This window comes from Chrysoperla carnea, chromosome 1 (assembly GCF_905475395.1).
Source record: "Chrysoperla carnea chromosome 1, inChrCarn1.1, whole genome shotgun sequence".
Lineage (NCBI taxonomy): Eukaryota > Metazoa > Arthropoda > Insecta > Neuroptera > Chrysopidae > Chrysoperla > Chrysoperla carnea.
Genome location: NC_058337.1, coordinates 15,547,211 through 15,564,357, shown reverse-complemented (window position 1 = coordinate 15,564,357; position 17,147 = coordinate 15,547,211). Strand labels below are relative to the sequence as shown.

General features: G+C 28.9%; 1 protein-coding gene across 1 annotated transcript in view; it reads right to left on the bottom strand.

Annotated features, from left to right (window-relative positions):
* Nucleotides 1–17,147, bottom strand: part of LOC123290847 (neuroligin-4, Y-linked) — a 623,005-nt gene that overhangs the window by 314,148 nt on the left and 291,710 nt on the right. Inside the window, exon 3 of the mRNA XM_044871193.1 lies at nt 12,146–12,304. Within this exon, the coding sequence (XP_044727128.1) occupies nt 12,146–12,304 (159 nt within the window). The remainder of the gene's footprint in view (nt 1–12,145; nt 12,305–17,147) is intronic.

Below are 17,147 nucleotides of genomic sequence, written 5' to 3'. Positions count from 1 at the left end.
TTTTCAGCATAGCAACAGTTTATTATGTGTTCATAATTTTGTACATATAATTTTTTTTAACGTCCCATCACATGTAAGACTATGTTATTTAAAAAATATTTTAAAATATAGGTTTGATGTCTCCATTGTTATACGTCCTGCAAAACTTATTTTACATTTTATTTTTTAAGATTTTGTTTTGCAATTTGATTGAATACAAAGGTCTTTTATTTTAAAAATAGATTTACATTCTAGTTGACAGAATGTCAACGAATTCGAAAAATTATACCTAATTGATCATTTAAACTGTTTTCACATGTATGATTAACATCATACAATTACTATACCATTTACATTAGTCCTAACAGCCACCTTTACGCCAAAATCATTGACTGCAAGCGCTGGTGTCGATTTGATTGTCCCTAAGCATGACTACGCACCCAACAGATATATGTAAGTAAAATTTTAATGTAAGTTACACTGACCGAGAGAAAAATATTGTTACTTGTATCACAGCTTCAGTGATGTATATACATATTTAACGGTTACAACGTTTCCAACTTTTTGAATCCTTATATCTTAAAAAAATGTGGCTCTAGGTCTGAGCTAATTTTATGATAAAACTAACCATTTTGCTGAAGATCACGAAAAACCCGTTTTTGTAAGATTTGACCAAGCGTAAATTTTTTTCCACATCTCGGATCGACGAGGACTTTTTAGATTTCTTTTATGATGGTTTTTTGAACAATCTTAAAATATTTCAGCTAGGTGCGAATTATTGTCCCTTCAATATTTTTTTGTTTATTTTGACCGGATCATTATTGAAATTCGTGATTCGGATAACCATCGCAATACTTGATATTTATATCTTTATTTTATGTAATTGCTATAATTATAATTGTTATTTTTCTTTTCTCTTCATGTATATTATATACAGTATAATACAATGGTCGTTGATGGCTTAGATGTTAGAAAACGACCTTCCTTTATTAAGGTAAAAAAATCGAACCCAGATGTCATATACCCATTTCTTAGGTATCTTTAATGCATGTATTCAATTATGAACGTACGCTCCGTACTGAACAAAAATAATTTTAGAGTTACCACTTGATCGGAAAATACTCCAACATTATTTTAGTTTTTTCCTTAACTTGTAGCAAAGACGGGAATATTTTCTTTTAGCAGCGAGCAGATGAACACTTTTAAATGCTGAAAATCATTTGAGACCGCAGAAAACTATCAGTACTAGTATATGCTAAATTTATGATTCACTGAAAAATAATAGCCTTGCTAATATATTTAATATACTATTAAATATATTCTCTAGTCAGAAAATAATTTGGTTGAATTTACTTATATTATCTATATTATTTTTATTAACATGAAACGAAATATCCTTATATTATCTATAGTATATACACTTTAAGCAGGCCGACGACGACTCAACGTTATGTATCTTACGGCTCAGACCAATTACTTGGAGACTGACTTTGCAATCGTGAGTAAAAATTACTCACCAAAAAATTTAAAGTTCCAAATAAGTTCGACCCAGATATGGCTGTATAGTATAGCTATTCATAAAATCACCTAAAGAGTCAATTTCCGGTTGTCTGTCTGTTTTTATATCCATCTGTGAACAATATAACTCAAAAGCAAAAAGAGATATGAAGTTAAAATTTTTATAGCGTGCTCAGGGCGTAAAAAGTGAGATTGAGTTTGTAAACGACATCATTGGTCAATTGGGTCTTGAGTTCGTAGGCCCCATCTTCTAATCCGTTAGAGATATAACAAAAGTTTAAATGTAAAAATTGTTCCTTATAAAAAAATAAACAACTTTTAGTTAAAAAAAAAAAAACTTTTTCTTAACGATCACTGTTCACCCGCAAGGGTGAAAATTAGGACAAATCGTTGGTAATTAATAAATTAACGTATGTGCTCTACACAGACATAAACAGTGTTATACGAAAAGGTGCCGACACGAAGCTGATGTTATATTATTATGCAAAGGGTGGTGTCACGGATCGGTTTAAAATTTTTGAAAATCAAAACAAATGGCTGCCAGAAGGTTTCCATAATTGTGTCGGTTTTTTAAACTTCTCTACTTTTTTTAAACATATAATGCAAGCACTGGCATCCAACTCTTTCTATACAGGTCATTTAAACAATTGTAAAAATATCATGTTTTGATTTAACTTAATTCGTTGTAAAATTTTAACTTTGATATGTAAAGTATTTAGCGACAGTGTTACCACTCCAAATTTTATTTGGAGTAGAGCTTTTTTTTTTGCTCAAATAACTATACAGCTCAAGAAAAATGTTTCAATTTTGAATCTGACACGCCATCCCGTGAGCAGCAACTAATTTTCAAACATAAGAAAGTAAGGCAAATGTGACCGGTTTGTTAGTTAATCGGTCTCTAAGCTTTTCGGTTTTTATGTTATTACTGACTCTATGCACAGTAACAAGTGAAATTTTACTCGGAAAAATCGGGAGTTGAGGTAGCGTAGACAGTACTAGTTTTGTCACAGTTGGAAAATTTAATTTTTCAAATTTTTTTAAGTAACATAAAACAACATATTCACTTGCATTTACGAAATGTATCACACCTTGATGGATTTTCTTCACTCTAACCTTTGATGGTAAGTGTTAATAATTATCGTATTAACAAAATAATTTTTTATTGTATTCAAGATTAGAAAATTATTTTGTAGGAGTCACTCATATCTTTGTAATGCTTTTACTATTCGTAAAAGAAATTCGCGAATGCGAATCATCACTAATACATATTAATAAACATTGCAAGTTAAATAAAAGTTTGAAAAAATAACCGAAAAAAAATCAAAACACTTAAAGATCGTACTTTTTGCAACTCAGTTTCTTTCTAGAGGTTGAACAATTGAATCAACTTTTGATAATTCAATTCACAAAAAATTCAATGTAACAATTACACTGTTTAACAATGACAGAAATTAGTCATTCATTTTTGAAATCCCTGTATATATTCATGACATTGTGAATAGTAGAATTGATAGCTTAAGGCATAAAAGAAAAATAAATGAAAATTCTTGGATGATGAAGTGATGATAATGACGATAATCATTTTGTTCATTATTATCAGCGAGACAACAATTTTTATCATCTACCACGTATTACCTATGTAGCTGTTCACAACTCTGCATTCATTATTGCTAATGCTATTTTTACCCACTTGAAATAAAATGAAAACTATTTCTTTAAATAATGAATGCAAAAATTCCGAGTCAGATTGTACAGTATGTAACAAAATTCAGTGATTTTTATTTCTCGTTTTCATAATCATGATCCTGATATTTAATAAATGTGAAATTTTGTCAAGATGAATGAATGTATCAAACTAATTATAACTGCTTACCCATAGGTTAAACATACAGGACATGTCACATTTGAGAGTTTCAATAATTCAGCTAATTTTTCTTTAAATTCTGAAGTATTTTCTTAAAATCCCGATTATATACTGGCTATGCTTTTCTCTATACATAATTTAACGGATTGCTTAAATTATTCTAACCAATCTGAACCAATTGCTATCCCCATATTTTGTATATGTTTCCCTATAAATGTTTGTTTGTTTGTTACGCTTTCACCCAAAAACACCGAATGGATTTGAATGAAACTGTAGATCAATATAGCTCAAACATCAGAATAACACATAAGCTATAATTTATATAGATATATTTGAAAAAATTATATTTAATCTGACATTTTACTGCTCCATCTATGATCATCATGTTGAACCATAAATTAAAGATTTCTGGACAAATTAAAATAGTAAATTTTAATAAATACATGGCCATCTTGTAAAACCATCCTTTCGAGTGTTATGGAAGAGGGATAAGTGAGATCAAGAGAGGTGGAGACTATAAAGCGGTGGTTTTGACTTTGAAGCCCAGTGAAGCGAGCGGGTATCAAGCTAGTACTTTTTACTCATATATCCGTTCTATGCTCCATATTTAGTCTTTTATATCCGCCAAAGTATTTCACAGCGTTTTTTTTTAATACTTTTTTTTCGTTCCAAGTGAGAATTGTTTCTCGGTAACACCCCTCGAAATTTTAAAATGTCTCCCTATTTACAAAAACATAAATCAAGCCTTTATCTTTTTGAAGCTGTGGTAGTCGTCGTACATCCTTAACATGAATGGAATGCACTGAATGAAATATTATGGAAACGAGATATAAAAAATCAATTATTTAGAAAAGCAAAAAAATTTCAGAAAATCATAAAAAGTCGAATCATAACGTACTTTAGTGAATACTCTTATTTTCTTTCATCTTTCGTAAGGAGCACCGTTTTTGACGGGGATCCTACGACCGCACACTTGACGAGTTGTTTGTATAGCTGACAGGCACGTGATAAACTAGCTATTTAAAAAAATTTAAGGTGGTTTTTGCTTTTATTTAGTTTTTCTTTTAAGTTTTGAAATAGCTAAAAATTACTATCCGGCAGCTCGAAATTATGTTATATGTCCTTTCCATTTCCAACCATTTCCAAATTTTCAAAGCTTTAATCCATTCAAAAAAAAAAAAAAAAAAAAAAAAAACAAAAAAAAAACAAAAAAACAAAATATCTATTTACTAAAGATTACAACTTTGTATTCTGCGTTATTTATACAATTCTTTCGGCATAGTTCGTAAAGACATACATTCTTTTGACATAGAGACTAAATAAAAATTTATAAAGTTATATAAAATTTCCATAATATTTAAAAAAATATAAATAGATATGTATATACGTTTTACAAATATGTATAAAATGTAAAAAATTTAATTATTATGACTAATCTTATAAGCTAGAAGGCATGAGTTCCTACTACATTAAAGCAATGCAAGCCAAAAAATAAATTAAATATTTCATACTTTATTATTATTATATTACCTGATTTAAAATTTTGCCTCATTTTCAAATAAATACCATTTAAGTTTTATACCACTTTTAAATATTCAAAGTGCTGACATCTATATTTACTTTTAATTGCAACCTTTGCTTTTACTATATCTAATTATTTAAACATAAGGTATAATAATTATAATTGACCTGACCGTAAAATGTATAAAAAACCATTATCACATACTTTATCACAACGTTTTTATTTTATAAAATTATAAAAAATAAATTAACAATTATTTTCAAATAACCATTTTATTGTTAATTTTCAGAGTAAATAAGAGTAACAACAAACAAGAATAATATCCATTGTAACAAAAACAAAACAATGTATTAAGTCTTTGGGGCTCAGATCCTTAACTTTCTAATTAACGAAATTAACGCATTCATTCATAAATATTTTTATTTAACAAGCTTTTATTTAACTTGGAATGTATGTATGTATGTAGCTATATTTGTTCGGATGGAAACTTGCAACTCAATTTTGAAACAGATTTCTTCCTGAAACCAATTGAGCTGAAATTTTGTATGCATATTTAATTTGAATGACAATGCATTTTTATGGTAAGCATGGCCTGATTTTCCCACTGCTTCCTCTAACTTTTGTAGTTTTACTTTTTAAAGAACAAGCTTTGATTGTACTAAAAAGAAAAAAAATTTTGTAGGAGTCACTCAAACATGACTATTTGTAGAAGCTTGAGGCTTTAATAAAAATATCAACAATGATTTGGAGCCCCTCAAGCTTTTACGTATAGTCATGTATGAGTGACTCTTACAAAACTATTATGTATACTTTTGTGATTTTGTCCTTGAAAAAACGTAAATACTGATTGTGCTTATAGTAGGAAAGCTGATAAACACTTTTGAATAGGAATTTGAGGCACCGTGAAAACTTGTTCAATGCTTCTTTATGATTTCTCAATACAAAAACGCAGACCTGGCTGAAGTGTGGCAAAACCAAACCTTTTTTTAAAATAAATGCCATTATTTTCGCAAAAAAATATTATCGAGGTATTTATTTACCTGTACGAAATGTTGCGAATGGAAAAGTAACTTACAAATATTAAATTACATTAGATTTATTGGTATGTAGTGATTATAAAGTGTCAAAATTATGCTTTTTCTTTATTCGGGGTCAGAATGCAATTCTCCATTGTCAACGAACTCAGAAGAAAAGCTCGTTAATGCTCTTCTCACAGTTTTATCTTCTATTTCTGATTCTACGGTATTATTTGTAAATAGGAAAGCAAGTGCATAGAATAAGTAAAACAAAATTGCAATTAAAAAAAAAAAAAAATGGATGAAAGTCACCATTTGAAACTATAACATTTTTGTAAATTTTAGGCCCGACTAAATAGTCTGGCTCTTTTATATTATTATTAAATTTGAAGGTATGGAAACTTCTAAAAGCTTCAACAAAAATTTGTTGTGAAACAAATTTCAATAACTAAAACATTGCAAGATTATGCTCCAATCTAACCTTCAGCCAGGTCTCCGTTTTTGTTTCAGACATCATAAAATAAGTAACGAAAAAATTTTTTCACGGTGGCGCTTTGACAATAAAAGTTCTGATACATTATTTATATGACCAATTTCCTTTCAAGCGAAAATAAGTGGAATGCATCAGAGTTGTATCATAAAACATCGTGAACGTCAGCCTCCACCCACGAAGAAAAAAAAATTTATTCAGCCATTTCCTTGTAGCTAAAAGATTGTAAGCTTCTATTTAACCTAATATCTAGAAGAAAAAAACAATCAGCTGACTATAACGTGGCGACTATACAACAGCTGATCGGCTCGAACAAAAATTTTTACTGTCAGTGATTTCCTCTCAACTAAAAATTTACCTGATGATAGCTTATATGCAACAATGGATAAATTATATGTCAGCTGGCTCTATCTCGGTGAAAAGACCTTCAGCTGATGCTTTGAAAGTTATAATAAAAGAGTTAAGAAGGAGCATATATCACCTATTTAAATGCATCAGCTGACGAGGTTTTCCCCGACTTACCGCTAGCTGGTTTTTTTTATAAATACCCGCAGTGTATTAACAATCAGCTTACAACAAATTTTCAGCTTTTCAGTAAATATATTCTAATATTTTCTTTTTTCTTGGTAACAACAACAAATTGATATCAAAAAGATACATAAAAAACCAGAACAAACATAACGAACAATATTTATATATGCTTGTGGTTTTATATTAAATTTTATTAATATTATTTAAGTTAGACATTTCCCAATAATACAAAAAATGATTTTTTATTTTCAGTTTATAACAAATAGTATAGTATAATTTAATTATTATTTTACATGTATACAACATTGTAAATAATAAAATTATATTTGTATAATATGAAATGTATATAATGATAATATATAAGAGAGGATAATACAGTGTACCAGGGATCAAAATTTATACCTTTGTGTGGTTTTTAATGCAATTTTTTAAAGCATAATAGCTATTATTTCTTCACATCAAGTATTTTTTTAAGAGGTTAAAGTTTTAACACGTATGCGTATGCATAAAAAAGTTATATCAATGGTACTTAAGCTGAAAGTACAATGGATCAGCTCCTATTGTACGAAGAATCACATCCCTACTAACCGTATATGACGGTGTTTCTCTTCAATATTTCCTAGATCAATGTTTTTTGTTATTTAAACACGTATTTCGGCTACCATGTAGTCATCATTAGTATGAATTAGTTAATCGTAACTACTCTTATAGTGCATGTTGCTCGTTGCTAAGTTTGTGACGATCTGCATCTTTGATAATATTCATACTCTAAAGCGCCCTTTAGGCAACAGCATATCATATAATGTATGTTACTAAAAGCTGGTTTTTTTTTTATGATTCTGGGCGAGACTTCATTTTACCTCTTATTATTATATTATACTTAGCACTACTTGTAAACCGATAAAAGAGGAAAAAATAAACGTAAAATTTAGTGCATACGTTTTATCCACCAGATTTTTTTTCAGCTTTAACTCCTCATCATTTTACGTCACGGAATGTGACATAAAATTACCCCAGTTTAGCAACAGTTCATATAGAATAGAATTTAAAACACAAAAGAAACATTACATTACATTTTGCATTAAAAATTTGTTATTTCTCTTTAAGTTAATTCATGTTTTGGATTCTTACCCAAAAAAATTAATACAAGTGAAGCTTTATGAAATCCTCTCTTTAAAAGTAATATCAGATTAAAAAGATTTCCAACTGAAGTAGGTGCGTAACATACAAATTTTGGACCCATCCTGCCTCTCCAAAAATATCCAAACGAAAATATATCATTAACTTAGAGACCGCTGAGTACTCTAAATGATGTTTCAAACTGTCATCGTATAGATTTCAAAAAAACTGTGTCATCATTGTTTACAAAAAACGCTCATATCTTGAGAATGAAAGAACACCTGTGAATCACTACATAGTATAAAATAAAGTCGCTTTTTCTGTCCCTATGTCCCTATGTCCCTATGTACGCTTAAATCTTTGAAACTACGCAACGGATTTTGATGCGGTTTTTTTTAATAGATAGAGTGATTCAAGAGGAAGGTTTTTATGTATAATACATCCATATTATAGTAGAGTAAAGGGTTGAAATAGGGGTTGAAAGGGATATGCTTCAAAAACTAAAAAAGTTGTGCATCGATTAAGCTGAAATATTGACACGATATACAACCAGCTTCAAAGATCTATTGTTTTTATCTACTTTTAACCTTCGGAGCGTAGAAAGGTGTAGCGAGAAAGTGGGAACGAATTATCGAATATTTACAAATATACCTAAGTGGGGTATCAAATAAAAGAGCATGACGTGTACATTACAAAACTGTTATCCCACGCAAGGAAATGTGGAGGGAGGGGTGCAAGTGGGGATGTTGCCCAGCAAAGCGGGTAGTTCACAGCTAGTGAAATATAAACCATAGAATAAAAGTCGAAAAACAAACAATACTTTCTTATGAATATAAATTAGTTTAAATTTTTGTACTGGTAGTGATATAAAAATTTACTTTTATGTTTCTCAACTGAATTTTACATGCCATCAGAAGCAAATAGTTACCAATTACTAAAAAACTTCTATTTATCGATTAAATATTGATTTTAAATAAAATTTTTTTAAACAAAAAATCAATGGTATTTGAGCGATAAATAATATTTATTAGTAATTGGTGACCATTTGTTTCTGATGTGATGTTTGTGTCTGATGATGCAAAATCCAATTCGGAAACATAAACTTAGATTTATATTCTTTAGAATGCTTTGTTTTTGTATTCCATTCCCATGCGTTGTTCGTACAATTTTTTTAAAAACTAGAATATAACAGTCGTAAGCATGCTACTTACGGCTTACTCCGTTTCTGTTCAAGATACGAAAGTTTTGATACACATCTTTATATAGAGAATTTATTGGCCTGTAAATTAAAAATATAATTTTGTTTAAAGATTGGAAATTTTCGAAGATAGTTGCAATCAAAGTTTATTTAGGTAAAAAGGGTCTAAATTATTTATGCTCCGCACTCGGTCCGGGTAGAATCTTTTTTTTTTAAATGGGAATCTACTCATCAAATAATATATGTTTCCAAAAAGTCTCTTGTTTTCATATTTTCGGAGGTTTGCGAAATCAACTTTTTTAAAAGACAGTACTTGAAGATTGTTACCCTACAAGTAAGTAAAACTTTGTGTTTCATAGATAGTGATAGAGGCCGCGAAACTACAGATTGATTCACGGTAAGTTGCATACAAGGTATCACATTTTACCGTACTTTATATAAGCGTACCTACAAGTTTGGATGCTCCATGTATTAAATGTTATACGTGTAACAGCTGTTTAAACACTAAAATAATGAAAAGACTGTGTGTTTTGTTATTTTATATGTGTTGTATTATAGTTAGAAAATATAACATGGAAGAAAGAGATTTGGTAATATTATAATGAGGAGAATATTATGAGAATGAGACTATATTTTAATATGGGAGACAATATTTTGGGGTTATGTTCTTCATTATGTCGCACAAAAAAGTGATGCGATTAATTTTTATGGTTTGAACTTTAGTAATGTAGAGACAATTATGTACTATGGAATTTGGCAAGGACTGATTTTTATCTGAATATTTTTTATATTTAATAATTATTTGTTAATATTAGGATATATTAAATATTGTTATGCAGCAAATGTTAATAACGAACATATGTAACATTGTGTTAATAGCGAAGTCAAAAAACATCCACAAAATCTACTATATCGAGTGACTAAATGGGAAAACCTGGTATAATAATAATACACACTAAAAAAGCGGTCAAAAACCATACTTTCAGAAATTGACAGAAACTTTTTTTACGCTTCCACTGCCATATTAAAAAATATTCAGAAATAAAAATTGTCAAATTGGATTATTTACATCTCTTTCGAAAGTTTATTCTTTCTATTGTTTTAGATTATAAAAATGAATAATTTTAATAATGCCCCACCGGCTAAATGGAGGGCTGGAAGTAGAAAAAAAATTATCTTATAATTTTCTTAAGACTTTGGAAGAGTAAACGAGGCGCAAAAATTTATTTGTAAAAAATTCAATATATTAATTCTAAAGTTTGGGCAATTTTATGTCGAATGTGTGATTTGCATGTACATTCGTGTACAACCTTTTTTTCACCGCACTATCAAAGCAAATTTTACACTTCCAAATTAATTTTTTTTTTTTAATTTTAATAAAAAATTGTTGATTTATTTAAATTACCTACAGAGTTTATAATCTGCTTTTACAGATACTACGCATTCGCATAGGTACAAAATACAACATTCGTCTTTTCGTTTGCAAGAGAAGCTTAAGTTTACATACCAAAAAAGGAGGAAAATATAGGAGGAGGATAATGCCAACGTTATAACTATATAATGACGACTAAATATTTTGGTATTCAAATACTAAAGACAATATTACGAGTGTAGCCAGGTCGAAGCCCGCTTAACTTACGCTTTATCTTTTTAATTAGACACTCCTTCATTAGCCCACAATGCCATCATACTTACGCTTTATTATTTGAAAGGAGCGTTCATCAATTTTGTACGCCACGCTGATTTTATAAAAAAAATGTCGGAAAATACTACAGCTTGAAGGTCGTATAATTATTTTCCACACCATGTTTACTGGAAAAATTTGTTGCAAATAAGCACTAGTATAACTCTGCCAAAAGGATCATCAAATTAACGGACATTATATTATAATAAAAAACAATTTGCATTAACTAACCAATTGCATAATTTATAGAACCACAAAATGGCCTTCAAACGCCATACTCAGATTTGTTGAACTATTGAAGGTAAATAATGGAACTATTAAACGGAACGTACAGTAAATAAATTTTCCTCACCAAACCAGTAACATTTTACACAGATTTTTCCATTATTTTTGTATGTACCGCCAAACATATTTAATTTTTAAATAAACTTTAGAGGTACCAACACATACATACCTTCATTTTTTTTTTAATAGTCTGCTGCTATAGCACAAATTATACACATGTATATACTCACCAAACATTAAGTTTTGTATTCAATGCATGTTTTCCCGTTTGTATCCCGGATATACGAGAAAAAATAAATAAAATATACAAGAACAGTGATTTGCATATTTAAACAGTTAGAATTAAATTAAGTGAAAACATTTTTCCTAGTGTGTATGTTGGCACACCTGTGTGTAAGCCTTTTATTATTTCACATATTACACTGTTGAAATAAAAAAAAACCAAATAAATAATTAATACAATGGTTTAGGAAAATTTTTCATTAACTCATGCTAGTAATAGTCATAAGGCATAAAAAGTCAAAAATTATATTTGATGTAATCATTTACAGACATTAGACTTGAAATTTTATTAATTCAGTAAACGTTTAACTCAATATAAATAATGAGTTCAACTTATTTTTTCATTTTTATGTTTACATTACTTCCATACAAATAAAAACGCAGTTTGAGGCGAAAGTTTAATGGCTCTCGATTTGAGTTCTAAAACACAAAGAATTGGATGAATTTTGTAAGGAATTTAATCTTGCACAAAATAGATCCATATGTATTTTAGACAAAACTGCAGCAAAGAATAGTTATTTCGTATTAATTAAAATAGTAGGTAATAACGTTGACAAATGTGTCTAAAAGCCTGACAGTTTATTTAAGTTTATAAAAATTAAATTAAAAAAGATTTTATTAAATAATTAAAAATTTAAATTAAATATTAAAGCTTACCTAATACACCTAAACGGAAGTTAATTGTAACAACAATTACATGTCCCAATGATGCTAGAACAGTTCCATCATACGGATTACCAGAATTCCATTCATAACTTTCACCATGCACGTAAAGTATACACGGTAAAGCTGCGTTTACACCCTCAGGACCTGAGCCTGCAAATAAGAACAAAACATAATCAATATACTAAATATTATGAATACCTTGTAGGTATTTACTATTTATAAGGTATTACATTTTTCAATAAAGGATGTAAGTATTATTTTATAAAACTCATACTTTAAAAAAATACATATTTTATATAAACTTGAAAAATTTTAATAATATTTCCTTAAGTAAAAGAATTTTAGAATTTCTGTGATAATATATTTACCTTCTTTATTAATAATTGATCACATAGGTAGGTAAAATATTAGGTAGCAAAACAAAGGAAAAGATTATTAAAAATGAGCTGAATAAATACAATATATAAGCGGTCACAAGCTCTTTGCTACAGGTTAAAATAGGCTAAAATTTACAAAAGCTTATGGAATTTAAATGCGTGAGAATTTACAAGGATGAAAAGGCAATTTTCTATAGTTAGGAAAAAAACCTCATAATTTTTGTTTAAATTCAATGACTTGAACATAAATATTGTACATTTTGTAAATTTTTTTCCTCAAGTGATTTTTTTTATTTATTTTTTTTTTATTTTGCTAAGCAATTTTACATTTGTAATATTACCTTACTTATTTCTTTTAATTGTATGGCGTATTTTGTTTTTAAATGATAAACAAAAGTTTTTTAGTTGCCTTCTGTGCAACTAAAATACACATTTTGAAATGGGATAAAACCCCGAAACCCCGAAACTCGTGTCAAGAAATATAAAAAACAAACGAGTGAATTTAGCAAGTTTAAAAGTTGTTAAAAAAATGTTTTTTCAACACCAAAATTTATAAAAAGGAATTCCATAAATTACTACAATCAATAAAAATAGTTCCATAATAGTAGCCTTATATTGTATAGCTTGACAAGGTTCTTTAAACGAGATCCGATATGACTTATTTCAAAAATCAACATCTCTAGCCACTTTTCAACAACATTCCCTACCCTCCAGTGAGGGAGCAGTGAGGCAACATACAATGAGAGTTTACTTGCAAATGCAAATATGGCAGGGAAAGGATGCTGTTATAACAGAGTTGGGGTGAAAAATACGGTATGACACCTTGGAACCGAATTATACCTGCAATGATCTCATTCCCAGACATTGCCAAAAAATTGCATGTGGATGCAAAACAGGGTGTAAAAGGGGACAATGTGGATGCAAAAAAAAGATTAAAATGCATGTTTGTTTGAAGTGCAACGCAGAGAACTGCTAAAATATGAGGCCAGCACATCTGATTTCGATAATTTCGAGGCAGAACAAGATGATGAATTCAACGATAAGTTTTAATTATCAATTCTACTTAAATTTTATGTAATGAAAAGGTATTATTTTTAAATAAAAAATATACGGACGTACATTTGTATTTTCATGAAAAAAAATTAAATTAGAAAATTAAAAAGAAATTTTTATCACTAAATTAAAATATTAAAAATAAAATATAAATTGTTTTCCCAACAAGCTTATGTTACAGTTAATAATTTTGTTTGCATATATGTTAAAAAGCGCTTCAGTATTACTAAAATGTGTATTTTCTACCAACCTACAGAATTTTATCGCTAAACGAGATCTGAAAAATCCGACAATTTTATTTTATTTTTTTTTGTTTGTTTTAAAATTATGAATTAACAATTAAATCAAAATTACGGGAATAAATATTATTTCTAACGATTATCGTACAATTTTATTATGTTTTACAAAGAATATTAGCTCCGAATTAATCCTGTAGGCCTTGCCAAAGCTAGGCCATGGTCAATTTACGAAAATACTTTTTTTTCGTAATTTCACTATAAATCGAATAATTTTTTTAAATTATGCTAAATATTATTTTTTATTAAACAAAGGCTACGCTATTACCAAATATGGAGTCATTTTCTTAAAAATTGAAAGAAATACGTTAAAAACTTATAGAAGCCCAGCATAGTACGTTTATAAAGAAGTTTCAATCTACACGACCCTATTTTTTGTTTGTGGGTAGCATCAAGTTCGATTTTTTCATAGCGTCGTTTGTAGAATTAATGGACTATACGATTAAAACTAATTTTGAGGGATAAATTTGTATACATACAAATTTTACAGTCATGTTATTGCTGTGTCACAACTTGCCAATAGATATTATAAATATTGCAAATTTTTTATAAAGATTTATTAAAATGAATAAGTAAAAATGTAACAAGAAAGTTAATAAATTTTCCTTAATCTTAACAGTTTTCCAGGAACGCCTTTAAAAGGAAAATGTAATTTATTTTCTTTTAATTGCCTCGGAGCTTGTCGTTTTCTCTATAAATTGTAATTACGCAAATGTTTATTCTTTTATATAATACTTCTTTTCTTAAATTTTATTTTGAATAGACAAACTCTAGTACTGAAGACAAAAGCTTTAAAATTTTTAGCAACAGACTTTGGTTAGGTTGAATCAAATAGTATTTTTAACTTATAAATACTTATGTATATTTCAAAATACTACGAGATGTGTTTTAAGAACTCTGGTGCAGGCAAGCCATAGCTTGAACTAAGAACTAGAAATAAAAATATGAATTCTAGCAAAATGATAAGACATTATTAACATATTATTATTATTAAATATTATTATTGAAGATATAATTTTATGAATGTTTATTTTTAACCGACTTCAAACAAAAAAAGAGAAGGTTATCAATTCGACTGTTCCAGTTCTGACAACGGTATCTGACAAATAACACATGAATTATTAAAATCTAATGACAATTAAAACAAATAATAAAAAATAATCCCCTGTGTATTAAAAAATACATTAGTACACAATAAATAATAGTCATAAATACGAGTTGCTGTGGTTTAAATTTGAAGACAGTTGAATAGAAGTGCTTCTTAGGTCATCCATATACTCGTCATCCATATAGCAAAAAGAGTGTCATAAGACACCTTCTTGTCAGCTTTAAATCTTATCAAGTCAGGCACAAGTATCATATACATATAAACATCTTATGCATATAGGAAATGGAGAACCAACTATACACCAATCATGGTGGGTATTTCCCTTGGAGGTGAGACCAATAACTATATGCCATTAAATAGGTTAGGTTAGCTAGTTGCTGTTGCCCGGGTAAGTCCCACATATATCCCCTTCTCTTTGAATAACTTGAAGTTGGGTAGGAACACAGTTTCAGTGAAGCATCTTTAAAGCTCTGGTAGATTTTACGTCGGCAAATTGTAGCTATCAGAGTCGTTATACAGTTGCTCTTTCATGTGTGTCAGTTTTCTCAGCGCAAGAGATGAGCATTGACAGAAAACACAGACGTTTTCTGAACGCCTACAATGTTACATTATATTACAAGTCATTCCTCTTCCCCCTTATATTTACCTTTTGTAGAATGCTTTCATTCAAAAGCTTCATTTACTTCGTAAAATGTACATCCGTATGAGTAGTGAGACTTGTGTCCGGTAGCTTTGACGAACTCCTACCTAGCAATGGGCCAGAAACAATAATAGGTACCTTCTCGAAAGCTAATTCCGATAGAGATTGTGCTACTTTGCGCAATGCTACAAGCTCTTTTTGTTTTTCGTTTGCGTCTTGAAAACAATGACTTTCTATCATATTAAAAGGTTGAGCGAATTTATTCTGGAAGGTAATGGAGGGCTGGGATAAAAATACATTGGCATACTTGTTAATTTTTTTTTGTAAATATATACATGCTAGTGTATGAGTATATTATATACCAGTGTGCTTATGTAGCATAAAAGGAAAAGCTTTAAGGAATTTTTAACTCTCATGTGGCCTACATAAATTTCTTTATTAAAATTAATTTATCATTTTCAACAGCATACCTGTATTAATACAAACGAAAAATTTTTACACATTCAAATTTGCAATAAAAATTGCTTTTTGTTTTCTTAAATTTTTCAATACAAGTAGCCGAAAAATAAAATGGCGTGAAAATAAATCCGCAATCTATATATATATATATATATATATATATATATATATATATATATATATATACAGAAGAAGAAACATTCATAAAATATATATATATATACTAGGGGCCCCGACGGACGTTGTCCCGTAAAAACGTAACTCCAATTCATGAATACCTATACTACGTTTAGCCTGTCCGCTAAACCCATCCCGCTAAACCCCAATTTAACTCCTATTTATTGGAGTGGCCTGACCTTCGACCTTTGGCCTGACCTTTGATAGTAGAGCTCGCTGCGCTCGCATATGGCTCTAATAAATGCCTATTGACAATACCTGAATACTATTAAAAATACATAGTACACATAGTATACATAATGTGATATGATTTATATGCGCTCCCACCATTTAATGAAATTTCATTTTTTTGGTACGGAGCCCTCAAAAACAGTTGTACTGGACCAAATTGTAAATCTAAACCATCCTCGAATCCCCTTGAACTCACACAAAAAATTTCATCGAAATCGGTCCAGCCGTCTAGGAGGAGTTCAGTCACATACAGACACACACAAGAAATATATATATTAATATATATATATATATATATATATATATATATATATATATATATATATATATATATATATATATATATATATATATATATATATATATATATATATATATATCAGACTTGATTAAAGGTAAATTAGTAATTCGTTGTGTGCGTAGTCATGGTGGAAATTTTTTGGCGTTAAAGGAGGCTGTTATGACTAATTTGCAATTCTTTACATGTAAATGTTATAGTGAATGTCAAATTAAAATTATTGAAAAACACTTATTAATTAAACTTAATGCATAACAAATTGTGAAAATAAGAAATCCAATTGCTAAATATTATTTTTTTAAAGTAAATTTTCATAATTATTTATTTAAATTTGTGAGACAATAATATTAAATT